General features: G+C 42.5%; 1 protein-coding gene across 11 annotated transcripts in view; it reads left to right on the forward strand.

Moving 5' to 3' along the window:
- MAP7 (microtubule associated protein 7) overlaps window positions 1–16,389 on the forward strand; it is a 170,075-nt gene that overhangs the window by 137,068 nt on the left and 16,618 nt on the right. For 7 of the 11 annotated variants that reach the window (XM_079146222.1, XM_079146217.1, XM_079146219.1 and 4 more), the window contains 5 exons: window positions 3,284–3,397; window positions 7,990–8,138; window positions 13,668–13,783; window positions 14,091–14,350; window positions 16,049–16,295. In XM_079146222.1, coding sequence (XP_079002348.1) covers window positions 3,284–3,397; window positions 7,990–8,138; window positions 13,668–13,783; window positions 14,091–14,350; window positions 16,049–16,295 — 886 coding nt within the window. The remainder of the gene's footprint in view (window positions 1–3,283; window positions 3,398–7,989; window positions 8,139–13,667; window positions 13,784–14,090; window positions 14,351–16,048; window positions 16,296–16,389) is intronic. The other 4 variants (XM_079146223.1, XM_079146218.1, XM_079146226.1 and 1 more) reach the window with 1 other exon arrangement.

The raw sequence follows: 16,389 nt of genomic DNA on the forward strand, positions 1-16,389 counted from the left end.
TGGTCCCAATGACTCAAGATCTTGAGGCAGGAGGATCAAAGTTCAAAAGCAGCCTCAGCAACTCAGTAAGACCCTGTCTCAAAATAAAGAAGGGTTGGGATATAACTCAGTGGTAGAGCACCCATGGGTTCAATTCTCCAGGGGAAAAAAAAAAAAATATATATATATATATATATACACATATATATAATTAGTAAATTAGAGACCTTTACAGACAAATATATCAAGAGGGTATAGACATCATTACTGGATTGCTTGAGCTTCTTAGTCAAATATTAAAATGAGGCTCTGAAGCCATCAAAACTAATTATCAGCTGAAATGCATCCTAACAGCTCTATGGTTATTAAATATATTGAAATGTTGTCATATCATTTAATAAATAGACATTTATAGATATTTCCCCAAATGTGTTTTCATAGGCCCTCCAAAGCTAGAGGAGGCCAGTCAAGGTCTGTGTGTGTGCCCTATAGAGTTTTGAACTACTTTGATTATCTGAATATAGTATTACTTGGATTGATAAGATTACCTGGTTTCAAGGAAACCTGATTATTAAAGGTTTCTATAATTGCTACAATATGTTGATATTTTCCCATTAAGAGCATGTATCACCTGGAACTGGTCACGGTGGGGCATACCTATAATCCCAGCCACTCAGGAGGCTCAGACAGGAGGATCAGAAGTTCAGGGACAGCCTCAGAAATTTAGCAAGACCCCATGTCAAAAGCAAACATGACTGGGGATGTAGCTTAGTGATAAAGCATCCTTGGGTTCAATCCCAGTACCAAACAAAACAAAACCAAAATAAACCCAAAATCCAGGATATATTACTTTTAAGCTACTCACCTAACCAGTTCAAAAAAGAACAATGGAGAATTTGAACAGAAAAAGAATGAAGTTGCCTAGTTTTTGCTTCAAATTAGTCAATATACTTTCCCCCTAGAAAAACCATCAGAAGACACATTGGTGGACCTCAAGCCAAATTCTGCCTTGAGCACGGCTCTCTTTAACCTGAGCAGTGCTTTTTCTTGCTTTAATTTGCTAACATTTAAAATATGAAAGATTTCATAGAACATTTAGTTTTCCTCCTCCTAATGAAAAAAAATATATATATCAGAATTGGGCAACAAAAAAATTTGCTCTCTTCTGCTTGGCACCCATTACTTGAATGTGGTTGTGCAGATATCCACAATGTTTGTGAGGCCAGACCACTTATTTGTTATTCCACATGGCCCCTTGCAGCCTTTTTGTGCACCTCCCCTGATCTGGGTGGTTTATTATTCAAATTGTCAACCTCTCATTTTTAAGTCTTTAAATAGGGCAATACCATAGAGTTCCATGAGAGTCAACGTCTCCTCCTTCAGTTTTTTAATCTTAAAATCAGGTCACAGTAGGTGGGAAAAACACTGAACTAACTGTCCTTTGTGAGCACCTACTACAAGGTTACCTTACAGAGTCTCTCCTCTGGAAGGCAGCAGGTGTGAGTGTGGTAGATGCTGAAGCCCGATTCTCCTAGCACCATCTTTCATTCAAAGTGTTGAGGTTTGCTTTACACTAAAATCAGAGTGGTCTCATAATGATCTTCATTGGAAGCAAATTCTGTAGTTGATGGCCTAGAGACTCACAGAAATGGAGTAATTGAACTTCTCAATGGAGAGAAGAGAAAAAGACATCTTCTCCATGATACCTCATCTCTGCTGTTCTAAGCTACAGGCATCCAACAGTTTTTGTAAGAAAAGAAAACATTCATCTTTCTTCCCTTTTCCATCCATTGAACATATACTTCTGTTGAAGATCTTCAATGAATCCTGATCCCTTTTTCCCCGTTGCTTTATTCTATGAATATGTTTTAATTTCAGGTTACATTATTCTATTCTGTTGTTACATACACTCTCACTACCCTACTAGTTGATGGTAGTACTTGCCCATGGTGCTTTCTGGCCTTACGGATTGCAGTTTTTATGACTGATCATTTTCCTTAATGTCTTAATGCCAGATAATATTTAATTTTACCAAAAAGACTTCTAAACAGAAAATCCAATGAATAATTCATTAATTCTTAAATTCACCAGAGCTTTGATCAAAATAGCTACTCTTTTAAAATCAAATCAGGTAATTAGGGAATTTACTGGAAGTTGATTCTTCTTCCAAATAGAAGCGAGTATTTTAAAGTAACAATACTTAGCAGTATGTGGCTTCTGTTAGCTAAAAATGATTTCCTAGAATTTAAGTGCCATTCCAAACCATCTGCTCCAGAGACAAAGGGCGCTTACACCCGAGGTTTATGAAACAGAATACTAGTGACCTTGTCAGGCAACTTTTTCAAGTGAATAAGGGTGCATTCTAAAACAGATTAGAATGTGGTGGTATTTGTAGAAGTTTACACACTTCTTTACTGGTATTTTTGGAAATATCTTCTATGTTTTCATATGCCATCATTGGAAGCTAACATATAAGCAGAGTAATTAATTTATAATTAGCATGCATTTCCTAACCATGGCTTCCTAGGCCCCAGTACAATGTGGGGCCATATATTGTTGCATTATTTTAACTTAATTTTCTTGGTTCTTCAGGCACCTACTACTAATCTTCAAGATTACCCTTACATTGAATTTTGGCTTTTCTGTTTCATTTTACCTTGCTTCAACCTTAGCCTTGATCCTCAGCCAAAATTTTTATATTGTTGCCAAGCAGGGACATGAAAAAACCTGGCTTGCTGAGTAGAAATTTGCATGAGTCTTCATTTTTTTTTTTTTTTTTTTTAATTTAACCCCATCCCCCAGTTGCTCAAATAGTGGTTCATGGAGATCTAGCATAGTTTAATGGGAATGTTCTCTATATTTTGTATAAATCTGATCTTCCATTACCTGCCAACGCCTCTGTTGGGATTTATTATTCAAGGTATTTAGGATGCCCTGTGTCTGAGGTGTGTTCCGTCAGTCCATTGCCCATCCAGATGTCCATCTGATAGGCCCACCCTGGAATTACTCACAGATGCCAAAACAGATGTAATTGAGTGATATTTCTGTTTTAATCTTTGACTAAAACCTCCTTTAGAGGCTACTGCAAACAGCCTTCGTGGAACAGCTTTGTGGAAGCACTTTTGTGGAGCGGCTGCTCCTCTTGGGCATAGTTTCTGATTTTCTGACTCACGGCCAACTGTCTGCCCTGGAGGGCCTGGTCTCTCTCAAAGGCCAAGCATTTGGAGCTGATAGGTATGATGTGGTTCGCCCCCTTGACTCTGGGAGAATGCTTCTAACATCTTGCTTATGTGGTGACGTTTAGCTCGCCGCCTGCAGCTCAGCCCATGGGAAAGCAGCGTTGTTAACAGACTCCTGACGCCCACACACTCGTTCCTGGCCAGAAGTAAAAGCACAGCAGCCTTGTCTGGAGACACAGGTAAAGCCGTCCAGGTGGAACTCTCCTGGTGAGGTAAAGTCCTCCTTGCAGAGCGTATCCGCGCTGCCACCTCCATTTTTTCTGACATGTGCTTCCCTCTGCTCTAGTGGAACTGCCTGTTGGTCTTGGTTCATGCCTCTGGCATTGTTTCCTCTTAGTATCCACCTTAGCATCTTATCTGAACACCAGTCACCAGGCAAACAGATGAAGCCCCTCTGATCAGATGGCTTCAGCTAGCTCTGTTCTTGAAGCTGCAGAAGAAAAGTATCCCTTACCTACCATTCTTTCTGCCTCTGTATCTCAGCAGATGATCAGAGATAGATACAATTTAATGTTTAATACCAATATGTGGACTCGGGACTAAAATCAAAGCACAGACCTATTATTTAAGCATAGAGTTTCGTAATGTGGCTGTGGGCTACTTCTTATCCTCCCCGCCAGTCTCTTATACGTAATCTAGGAACAAAACCCTTACAAACTCTAAAGACTGTGGAGAAGGATAATTAGAGTGTATAGAATGTAATTATAGAGTCACATTCATTGAAATTATGTAGAACGTACCTACTACTGGCTATTATATTGTCTACTTTTTAAAATGTAAAACATGCCTGAATAAGCCAATTGGCTCATTCACTTAATGAGAAGTTAGTGTGCAGCTTCATGCAGTTGGTGAGGAAAGTTTATTAGGTTTTTGATGTCACTACACCCATGGTGAATGGATTTAGATTTTTCCAAATCTCTCTGGATACAGTTGGTGAATCTGTGTAACCCATCTTACCCTCATCTTTGGCACTCAGGAAATTGTATACCTTCTTTCAAAAAATACCTTTAAAAATTCTTTATCTCTGCAAGCCTCCTCATGTGTATTAGCCAACTTTACCTCTAACAGTCCTTGGTGGTTTTATGGTGTCTTTCATCTACAGTGCCCAATGAGCTAATAAGCATCAACTCTGCTTCTCATAGCACCCCTGGGAATCAGTCTAGAGAACAGGCGTGGGCATTCCCACCAACTGCCACGGAAAGCAAGTGTAAGGGCGATAAATGACTTACACCAGAGCCACTTAGAAAATGGGTGGACTAGATTTTAACTGTGCTCACCTTCTCTCTTCAGAACCCTGTGATATTTTGTGTCCAGTTGTGCAGTCAACTAGTTGGAGCACAGCATTCTTTTTTTTTTTTTTTTTTCTGTCAAGTAATTGTTTCAGAGCAATAGCCCTACATTTGAGACTTTTCTGGAAGGAAAAGTATAAGATCTCAAGATACTCTATGAATTTCATACTTTCATGTGAGTCATGAAAACTTTTCTTCATGTTGAAGAACGTGTCAGGCTGCTTCTGCATCCTGTTTCACGGGATCTCCATAGTTCATGACCATCCACCATGCATCTCCACACTGTATGTAGTGCTGTGCCTAAAAACTGTCTCAAAGCTAGAAAATTGTCTTGGCTGTTTCTGTCATCACTAACTTTTACCAATTCTTTCGCTCTTTCTCTAGTCTTCCAACTCCATTTCCTCATTTTTCCACCCATTTTACTCACCCGCCTGTCTTCCCACCTTGTTCTTCATTGTTATGCTCAGTCGGGGTGCTTTTTGTCTGCAGATTGGCTCTTTACTTTGCTACTTTTTTTTTTTTTTTTTTTTAAAGCGTGGAATACCGCATAGCCTCTACTCCAGTTGCCTGTTGTGTTAGTATATTCCCTGGATCGTTGTCACTTTTTGCATTGATATGGCTTATATTTAATGAATCCAACCCTTGATTTTTGCAAAAATTCCTATTTGGAATTATATGTAACTATGTGTAAATATATCTTCCAGTTGTCTTTTCTAAGACACTGTTTCTGTCACTTTTATTGTTCCATGTACTCTCATTGATGATTATTTTCTGCCTTTCTATCTTAGTTTGTCTCTTGACTTCCCCTTATTCCCAGTTGCCTTTGGCAAAAGCATGACCTACATCCATAGCAGGAGTTACACTAGTAGATTAAAACAGCTATTCTTGCCCCTAAGGTATTTGTTGATTGCAGACTCTCTGAACAAGCAATGGAGCCATGGAAAATTAAAATCCAGGTCTCTTGCCTCTCCTTTGCAGCCATTACTGTGGGTTGACTTTTCCATGTGTGGGTTTTTTTTTTTTTTTTTTTTTTTTTTTGGTCTATTCATTTGTTTTTTGGTGAATGGAGAAAATTCAAAATTTATGTGACTGTAAAGTGGTTAGAAGATACAGTAGGCCCTCAATGTTAATATTCTGTTACGCAGATTTTCTGTTCTCTGTGCTGCACTCCAATCACCTGAACTGTATTATCATTTCTTGACACCCTCTATTTCATATAGAAGGATTTGAATGAGTTAAATTAATGCACACTTATTACCAGTCTCAGCAACTTAATGAGACCCTGTTCAAAAAAGAAAAAAGGGGACGAGCTGTGGGATGTACCTCGGTGGTAGAACACCCTTGGATTCAACACTCCACACTGCAAAAAAAAAAAAATTGTTTCCATTCAGTTTCCCCTGTGATCACAGAAAGCAAAATAAGAGGTCCTCCTTCCATCCTTTAAAGTAAGTTAAGGTCAAAAGTAAAGCTTTATGTCATTTCTCATGTGATATGCACATACTGCTTTAAGAACCAAGGAAATGCAAAAGGTTTCAGTTTATCCTGAAGAAATAGAATTGTTTTCAGATGATAAGAGGTACAGTTTCCAGTCTATTACAATTCAGTGATAACTAGAGGATACTACAGGCATTAAATAAAAGAATACATTAATAAAGATGTGGTCTAGGGCTATGGATGTAGCTCAGTGGTAGAGTGTTTGCCTAGTATGCATGAGGTACTGGATTTGATTCCAATATGACCCAGGGGGGCAGGCAGCCTGGTCAATTTCTAACTCTAGATTAAATCAAAATAACAAATACTTTTAAACTCTAATTCTAAAATCAAGGTTACAACAAACTGGACATGGTAGCACATGCCCTTAATCCCCGTGACTCAAGAAGCTGAAGCAGGAGTATCATAAGTTCCAGGCCAGCCTGGGCCACTTAGACTCTCTCAAAATAAAAATATTGAAAAGGACAGGGGTATAGCTCAGTAGTAGAGAGCTCTTGGGTTTACTCTCCAGTACCACACACAGGTACAAATATATATAGAGAGAGATAAAGTACCTCAGATTTGTCTTGTGAACTTTTGGGCTTCTATTGTTTTTGTTGTTTTGGGGGATCGAACCCAGATTTTTATTTCAAGACAGGGCCTCACTAAATTGCCCAGACTGACCTTTAGCTTTTAATCCTCCTGCCTCAGCCTGGGTAGCTGGGATGACTGGTGTATACCACTGTGATGGATGAACTTTTGAGGGTTTAACTTACTAATACAGTTAGCATTTGGCTGACCTGGCACAACAGTCTCAGCCAGCATCTCTGTCTGTCTCTTTCTCTCTGTTAGGGGGTTCGAACCTAGGGTCTCATGTGTACTAGGCAAGTGCTCTACCACTGAGTCACCTCCCCAGCCTCATGCCAGTCTTTTATACAGGGTTGCTACAATGGCTAGGTAAAGTAATTTTATAACCTGACCCAAATGTATATATTATCCTGCATAGTCATGCTTTTGGTGGAAAGCAGGATTTCTGAATGAGATCTGAAAATGAACCTTGGAACTTTAGTTCCCCCACTTTTGATATGTGTGTGATGTTACATAAATTTCTTTAAATCATTGTTGCTCAGAATAACTTGATGAATGACAGTGTTCCTTTGAAGGTGAATGATCAGAAACTATGTAGATTTTCAGAAAACCTTCTATCTTGAGTAAAAATGTAAAAGGTACTCGTGATTCAATGTTATTTTTGGCCATCTTAACATATTTATGTTCTTTTCACAATTTTAAGTAGTTACAGCCTATCTTCCCATAAGTTCTGCTGCTGCTGCTTATGAAATATTGAATGCCTTGGCTTTTGGAAAAACCCAGAAGCATGCGTTGGTTTGCCTTTACATAGATAATACATTTACAGAAATCTTTTCTGGAAATGATTAGTTATTCTTGTAACAAGTCTTAATACCTGGTAAGACTTGGTCATTTAATATACTTAAAATTTAGATATCCCCACCCCACCCACTGGCTGTTGAACTTGAGCTATGAAATAGCTGTAGTTTATCTTGCTTGCCTGCTTGCACGCTTCTTCTCTTTCTATCTTTTTTTCCCATCTTAAAGCAAATTAGACCAAACTCTGATTATAAGTCAATCATATAAAAATTACCTCATATCACTAATGTAGCCTTTTACCAGAACCATTTGTTTACAGGACTGTCAGGTCATGGTTCTCCATAATTGGATTATATCTAGATCTCTAACCGGAATTTAAGTAGACACATAGCTAGCAGCATGGTTCAGATTTTTCACTTGGACGTGCCTTCTTTTTTGGCCCATAATAAACTCACAGGAAGTGAGGAGAGTTGAGTATAGATGGTTCTGGGCACCGTTAGGTAATAACATCTTCTCCCTACTTTTCTCTCTGTCTCTGCTCGGCTCCTTTTCCTGAACCTGCCTTTGGCTTTCTTCACCTGTTCTTCTGGCACTCTTGTGTGTAAAACCAATCACCTGCACCCTAGTTATCCCCATTTGTCCTCGTTCAGCATCTTGCAGCCCCATCATCATGCCCTACAAAGCCGCACACTCTAGAAATCCGGTGGACCGGCCAAAACTCTTTGTAACACCACCCGAGGGCTCTGCGCGCAGGAGGACCACTCACGGCACGTTGGTGAGTAGCAGTTGGGAGCAGGCTGGCAAGTCCGGGAGTCAGTGCTTTTTCTGTGCGGAGTGGATACAGCCCTGAGGTGTGGTATGGGTGTAAGACAGGATGGCCACGGCACCCAGCATTCCACTCACTACGAACCTGGCTGGTTGGTACCTCACCCACCTCCCCACGTGGCCACTTCTTTCCCACTTGAAATATTTCTTTCCCTAATATTTCAACTGGAAGATGAAAATGGATCTTTGTTCAAGCGTATGAGCGCCTGACCTATCCTGCTGGGGACTCCATACAAATAAATGAAATGGCCAGGCATGGTGGCACCCACCTACAATTCCAGTAATCCTCAGGGAGTCTGAGGCAGGAGGATCACAAGTTCAAGGCTAGCCTTGGCAACTTAGGGAGACCCTTAGCAACTTAGCAAGACCTTGTCTCAAAAAATAAAAAGGACTGGGGTAAAGCTCCTGGTTCTAACCCTCCAAACCAAAAAGTGAATAAGTGCAATGCCAGATGTCTTCATTTTTTAAATAGGCAAACCAAATGGCCTGTGCAGGGAAAATGGGCCTTATCTGCTGCCCCTTTAATCCCAGCCACATCCAGAATCCTGCAGGACTCCAAGTGCGGTTCACTGAACATCAAGATGAGGGATTTTTATCCTGCTTAACTAATCCCTGTCAGTGTCCACATCTTTAAATATAGTGAAGAATATTTTGAAGACACTAGTTATTTGCTAACTAACCAATTCTTGAAAAGCTGTTGGCCTGTATTATAAACTCAAATTTTGTGCATGATTTCTGATTGTTATTACTGGCAAGGTGACTGAGCTCATGTTAATTTTCATCATGCTGTAAACAGCAGTGAGGTGATCTGTGTGTCTTCGGGAGTCTTTCCTCATCTTTGTTTTAAACTGTACTTATTTGATACCATTCAAAGATCATTGGTCTGTGGCCTTAAGACACTGTACTTTGGTACACAAGACACTGGACTGTCCTCCAGTGTCACAGACACTAAGCCACCAGCTCTCATTGCCTCTCCCATGATCATAGAATGGCCCTCGTAATGACTGGCTGAAGAATCGTTTTTAAATCTTAACTTCCCAGAGCAGTTCAGATGGATAAAGCTGATGGACACTTCAAAGGCTTTTGCACGGAGGGTGATCTGAGGACTGTGAGAGCCCCGATGGCTTTGCTGGTGGCAGTTTTTCTTTCAAGCCCCTTTAGGCATCAGTGTGGATTCATGATGGAGTCAGACCAGAAGCCCTTAGAGCCAGAGGGGAAACTACCTCCGACATCTGCGGAGTGTCAGTTCCTCAGACTCGTGGTGCGCAGAGATCCTAGCTGTGGGCAAAAAGCGGCAGTGAGGCAACATAGCTTTGGGTGCTTATCGGGCAGGGGAAGAGAGCATTCATCCAAGGAAACGAGCTGTCCCTGACGGGAGGGGAAAGCCGACCCTTGGCTACCAGAAGGAACAAGGGGGTTCGTCATCGCCTGATCCAGAGCTTTGGCGGGTTTTTCTTTTTAATGCCTTCCTGTGTGTGATGAACCTTCTTTTTACCTCCTTACAACCAAATATTTAGACAAATGCATACAGACAGAAAATGACTGGTGGAGCTGAACTGTGGAATTGGGTGACGACTTCCACCTGGAGCACTCAAAAAGTAGCAATGACACTGACAGATTGTAATTTTTACAAAACATTAATTGTGGTTTAAAAAAAACCCACTTAACATCATCATTTTTAAGACAGTGTCAAGTGTATTCACAGTCTAGTGCAACTAATTTCCAGAGCTGTTTAAATCCTGTGCATCGGAACCACTGTGCATATTAAACAAGTACCATTTCCCCGTCCTTCCCTGGTCCGACAGCCCCCCTTCTGTTTCCTGTTTCTGTGGCTACTGTAGGTACCCCGTAGGAGGAATCATGATGTATTTGAGGTTTTGCAACCAGCTTATTTTACTTGGCGTAATGTCCTCAAGGTTCATCCCTGTAGCAGGTGATGGATTTCCTTCTTTTTAAGGCTGAATAATATGCCCTCGTATGTATGGTCCACATTTTGTTACCCATTCATCCACTGATGGACATGTGGGTTGATTTCACCTCTTGGCTACTGTGAATAGTGGTGCCGTGATCATGGGTGTGCACCTCTCTCTCAGAGTGTTGCATACATACCAGAAGTGGGATCGTTGAATCATTTGATAATCCTGTTTTAGGCTTTTGAGAAGCCACCATGCTGTTTCCCACAGTAGCTGTACTGTTTGACATTCCTGCTGGTAGCACACAAGGCTTGCAGTTTCTCGGCATCCTTAACAATTTGCTCTTTTGTTTTGGTGCGGCAGCTCTCCTCATGGTGTGAGGTGATAACTCACTGTGGGTTGATTCGTATTCTCTAGTGATCAGAGGCACTGCACATCTCTTCATAGGCATGTTGGCTATTTGTACTTCATATTCTGATAACTGTTTCTTAAAATCTTTAAACCTTTGTATGTTGGGGGGTGGGATGCTGGGGATCAAACCCAGGGCCTTGTATGCTAAAGAAGTTCTCTACCACTGAGCTAAATCCCCAACCCTGCCCATTTTTTAATTCAGATGACTGCTTGTTGAATTTTAGCAATTATCTATTCTGGATATTGACCTCTTACTAGATATGATTTGCAAATATTTTCTTCTATCTTATAGGTTGCTTTTTACTATTGTGGCCTTTGATGCATAGAAAATTTTAAGTTTTATGTTTTGTTTGTCTAGTTTTGCATCATTGCCTGTACTTTTGGTATTATCCAGCAAATCAGTGTCATTATAATAACATGAAGTTTTCACCTGTGTTTTCTCACAGGAGTTTTATAGTGTTGTCTTCCTTTAGGTCTTTAATCCATTTTAAGTTCATGTTTGTGTATTCTGTAAGGGAAGGGTCAGATTTCTTTTTCATGTGAATATCCAATTTCCCAGCACCATTTGTTGAGGAGTGCACCCTCATTGGGAGGTCTTGGGATTTAACCAGGGTTAAACAAGGGTTTATTTCTGGGCTCTCTATTCTGTGGGTCCATATGCCCGCCTTTGTAACAGTACCACACTGTTGATTATTGTAGCTTTGTAATGTGTTTTTAAATCAGAAAGAGTGAGATCTCCAATTTTGTTCTTCTTTTTCAAGATTGTTAAGTCTCTCCTATGAGTAAGTTGTCCATCCAGTTGGTATGGACAACTTTCTGTGTGTGTCCCCCACAGCACTATGGAAAGTGTTTCAGGCAAGATGATTGTACAGACTGCTGGCCATTATCTCACATCAGGATGAGAATCAGGAGTGCCTTTACATGTGTGGTGCCCAGACAGGTGGCTGGGTATAGAGCAATGAAGGAACTAAGAGGGTAAAAAAAAAAATAAAAACTACCTGCTTGGATGGGTATCATCTTGAGTGTGGGGTGGTTTTCTAAACCACTCCTCTCCTGTTCTCCAGAGCCTGGATGATTCAAGGTGATCAGTTTCTTTTTGGAGAGAAAAAAGTACTTGGTTCAGTGGCACTTTGATAAAAAGGAAGCTATCTGAGAACTATTCTCTTCTATGTGGGCTCATCCCTGTTTCATCAAAGCCCAGATGAGGAAGGTCATCCCCAGACTCTCCACATCACAGACTGCCCTTCCTGGCTCACTTTCTCACTCACTCAGACCTCTCCTTGATCTGAATCCAGCCAAATCAAAATATTTTGAGAAAAGGAACAAAAAAGCCTATGCCAGGTACTTAAGCCCAGCTTCCCTTTGGCAGAGCCTTGGGCCTTTCATCATAGCAGCCACCCATGCCTCAGCCAGGATGGTCCTGCATGGTGGCTGCAGCTTTGGCCACCCAAGGACTGCCCTGCTCTGTGAGGTCCCTCCTCCTGCCCTTTGGGATCTGCGACGGGGCGGAGGGAGGACAGGGGTGCAACTGGAATGGCAGCAAGCTAACACACACCTGCGAAGCTCCTTCCTGCCCTGTGCATGTTTTCTATGTAGGTTTCCTGGAAGACACTATCCCCACCCACCTATAGCCCGTCATTTAGGATGATGCTAAGGAAGATGGAGAAAGCTATCAGAAGGACACAGAGGGGAATAAAGGAGAGAAGGAAGAACTGATGCTTAAGCCAGGGAGAGAAGGCACACTACCGGCTTTTCTGCCCCTAGAGTAGATGGCTTTGGGCCCTTGGCAGTTTGCTTTTCTGACAGCCATTTTCACCCAGGTCCCAGGAGCCCCCAGCAAGCCTCCAGGTCCATCTCAGAACATGGCAGAAAGTTTCAGGTATTTGGAATGATCTGCTTTGCAATCTGCATAGGACAGGTGAGGGTGGGAGTGTGGGTCTCGATGAATTTTATGATCTCAGAACACTTCTCTGGGCTTCTCCGACCATTTCAACTAGGGAAAGGTGCCGTCTGTCCGACTGAACTGCTCCGATGACAGTCAGGGGAGGGCCGATGTTTAACCCACCCTCACATTTCAGTTTCCTCCCCGGATAAAGAATACAAATACCCAGAATTCCTCACCTTGGACCTGACTTTCCTTGGAGAATGAGAGGATATTAGGTGAGGAAGGACTTTTTCCTGTAACACTAATATAAGAGGGAAAGTGAATTAATGTTGGAATAGCAGGCAGGTGATTTTTTTTTTTAATGGCTAGGCTGCTGGGTGTGCTGTCACATGCCTGTAGTCCTAGCATCTCATGAAAGTGAGGAAGAAGGACCACAAATTCTAGGCTTGGGCAACTGAGTGAGACCCTGTCTCAAAATAAGAATGAAAAAGACCTAGGAATGTAGCTCGGTGGTAGAGCAACCCTGGGTTCAATCCCCAGTATTAAAAAAAAATAAAAAATAAATAAAATTAAAAAACCTAAGCTATGGTATTCTCTGTAGTGGAAAAAAGAAAAATTCAACCAGAGGTGCTGTAGACTCTGACTTGTGTTTGAGTAGCAGGAGAAGATGTGGCCTGGGGTTCTTGCTGGGGTGACAAATGGGCTGCAGCCAGCATGGAGAAACAGGGTCATCAAAGCAAAAAATGCAATTCCCAATAAACAACCCTTTAGTAAAGAACTCCGAACAGAAGGATGTTCCCCTGTAGAACAGACTGCTCATTTGGAATAAACCACTTTGGGTTCTATGGAGGTTAAGTCATCTTGCTAAAGAAATAAAAAAGAAAAAGATGTGTTTTAACTAACAGTTTAAAAAATAGAAGTGACCTTTATTTTCACATTTGTGGGAGATAAGCCATATTATGAGAGGTTTTGCTCCAGGTAAGTTTAGATACAAAATCAAAGTGCTTCCTGAAAGTCCAGGCTTTTTTTTTTTTTTTCAAAGAATATAATCCCGGTCTCACATCCAGACCCACCGTATTAGTGTCTCTCATACTAATTCAGATATACTGCCCAGGTTAACAAAGGCCTGTGTCAAGGCTGGAGGATGTAGGTGAGTAGTTTAGGGATTTCTAGGAAAATGTTAAATCGTTTGTAGCTCCACTGTTGAATATCCTGAAGGTGGTTGTCTGACTCACTGAGAAGTCTAATCATTGGGTTTCTCTGAACTTAGGGCCAGAAAAGAGAGAGAGAAAGGGAAAACACACCCTTCCATCTCACATCTGGCTTCCGAAGGGCTCTGTCTCCATCGAATCCCAAGGCAAGGTCACCAGCACCCTCCCGACTTTGGTAAGTGAAGCGCTCAAGGCTGGCTGGGAGGGCCTGCGTGGGAGCAGGAGTAGCTCCTGTCCCCATAGAACCCAGTCTGCTCACACTGTTTGACTTTGACTTTGAGGACCGTAGTCTTTCTCAAAGCAAAGGAAAAAGGGACATGAAACACTGGACTTGGTTCCTAAGGGGCTTCATTGCTGCATTCACCACGTGAGGGACAAACCCACGGAGCTAAGCATCTGCGTCACTGTTCCCTAAATCGTTGCTCTGGGTTCTGGCGAGCCTGTTCTGATGCGCTCCTCTCTGCCCGTTCTTTGCTGCCCAGGCTCCCATCCAAGTCCCTTCCGCATTTGCCTGGCACACCCCGACCGGTGTCCTTGCCTCCTGGCTCCGTCAAAGCTGCTCCCGCCCAGGCCCGGCCCCCATCCCCCGGCAACATCCGCCCTGTCAAGAGAGAAGTCAGAGTGGAACCTGAAAAAAAAGAGCCTGAAAAGGAGCCTCAGAGTGCTGCCCCCGAGCCCTCGCTGAAGGTAGAAGAGACCAGAGCTGAAGAGGGGACGCCTGTCGAGCCAGAAGCCGAGCCTGGTAGGAAGACCCGACTCTGGCGGGGACCTGTGTCGGGGACCTGTGTCGGCGGCTCTCTCCGCCTCCTCCTTTTCTCTGGCATCATTTTATGTGACTTCTTCTTTTTTTTTTTTTCTTACTAGAGATTGTAAATATTATTCTGAGGCTTATTTTAGAACCTCTTTCTAGTGTGATTTCCTTCTCTTTTTAATTTTTTTGCAGGGGGAATGGGGCTTGAAACCCAGGGCTTCTCACAGGCTACGTAAGCACCCTACCGCTAAGCTGTGTTCCTAGCCCTGCAGGTTTTTGTTTTATTTTGTTTTTGTTGTTTTTTGAGATAGGGTTTCACTTTTTTTTTTTTTGAGGCTAGCCTCAAACCTGTGATCCTCCTGCCTCAGCCTCCCAGTAGTGGGATTACAGATGCTCACTACCTGCTTATCTCTCCCTTTTCAAGGGAGTATTTTCAAATCATTTATCAATATGTATTTAAACCAGCACCTCTAGGATTTTCCAAAATGCAGAGCACTGGCCTTACATCAGACTTACTAGATCAGAATATGACGTGGTGGGTCTAAAAGCTCTCATAGATACGAAGCTGTCTATTGACTCCTCTACAGAGTTTGAGGACCGCTGGCTTAGACTGTGTGCTTGATAAAGGTCTGAATTTTTTGCCAAAAGACCCAGTGGTTCTCATTTCCGCCTGACTAACCTGTTGCTCTTTAGAAATTTGGAATCACCTGGATCTAGGAATTCAATGTTTTGTTGAAAATTGACTTCATGCAAAACATTTCTGCTCATGACAATTTGAAGGTCAAGGATGGGGCAAAGAAAGAATAGATGGTTTAAGGCAGATGACAGTGTTAGAGAGTGAAAGAGTCCAGTGTTCGTTTTCATGAAAAGAGGGAGAGGCTCAGGGCCGGTGAACCACACAATGGTAAAGATAACTGCAGGAGCAAAAGTAGAAATGTGAATCTGGAAAGGAGGGCTGAGCACGGCCGGGCCTCAGCACAAAGAGCAGTGCAGAATCCATCAGGAGAGTCTGTATGGGTCTCCCTCCTGCATCAGCTTCTTAAGTCATCTTTCTAAATCCAAATAAGGCTGGAGACTTCTGTTCCCGTCTCACATCTTGGCATCAGAACTGCAGTAGAAGCTGGGAGTGTGAGCAACATGCGTGCCCGCCAGCCAAGGCCAGGCCTGCTCACACCTCCACCTGGGGATGGCACTGGCTGGACATGGTCCAAAAGGGACCTCTTCGTTTGGTGACGTCATCTTCTCAGTCTGAGCCTCGGCCCGGGGCATGGTGCTGTAGTAATGAATAGTCACCAAAGAGTAGGAATTTTTTAAATGAAATTAAGGACAAACAAAAGATCTCATCTCTACTTTGCTCAGGGTGTAACTTCCCATAGAATCTAACATGAGGTTCTCTACTCAGTACATATTTGATAGGTACTGTTAGCTGATTTAACTGCTGTAAAAGTAAGATTGGTGACAGAGCTTGAGCTCTGAAAGTCTTATTTGCACATGCATTTTTTTTTTTTTTGTTGTTGTTGTTGCTTGGTTACAGAGAGAATATAATGAAATCGTGAGAACACACAGTATAAACATTCCCTTTTCTCTGATAATGATGAATTCTAGGCCTGGGGAAGGGGGATTCTAGTTTCTGTTTTGTTCTTTGGGTTCTGTTTCCAGTTGGTTTTCTCCTTGTACCTGTTTGTACAGCTGCTCCAGCCACAGCCACAGCCTCGGACCCAACTCCAGCCCCGGCCCCTGCTCCAGCCCTTGCTCTAGCCACAGCCCCGGCCCCAGCCCTGTCAGTCACTGTGACAGCCAGTGCTTCTCCCAAGACTTCTGCAGGCACTACCGACCCAGAGGAGGCCACTAGGCTGCTGGCTGAGAAGAGGCGGCTGGCCCGAGAGCAGAGAGAGAAGGAGGAGAGGGAGAGGCGAGAGAAGGAAGAGGTAGAAAGGTAAAGCAGTAACGGTGACATGATGTCAGTGGTGCCACAGTGTCGCCTGAGATCAGGTCCTCCCTCTGAGAGGGAAGAGGTGGTAGTTAAGTGA

This window comes from Sciurus vulgaris, assembly GCF_902686455.1.
Source record: "Sciurus vulgaris genome assembly, chromosome: 7".
NCBI classification, from domain to species: Eukaryota; Metazoa; Chordata; class Mammalia; order Rodentia; family Sciuridae; genus Sciurus; species Sciurus vulgaris.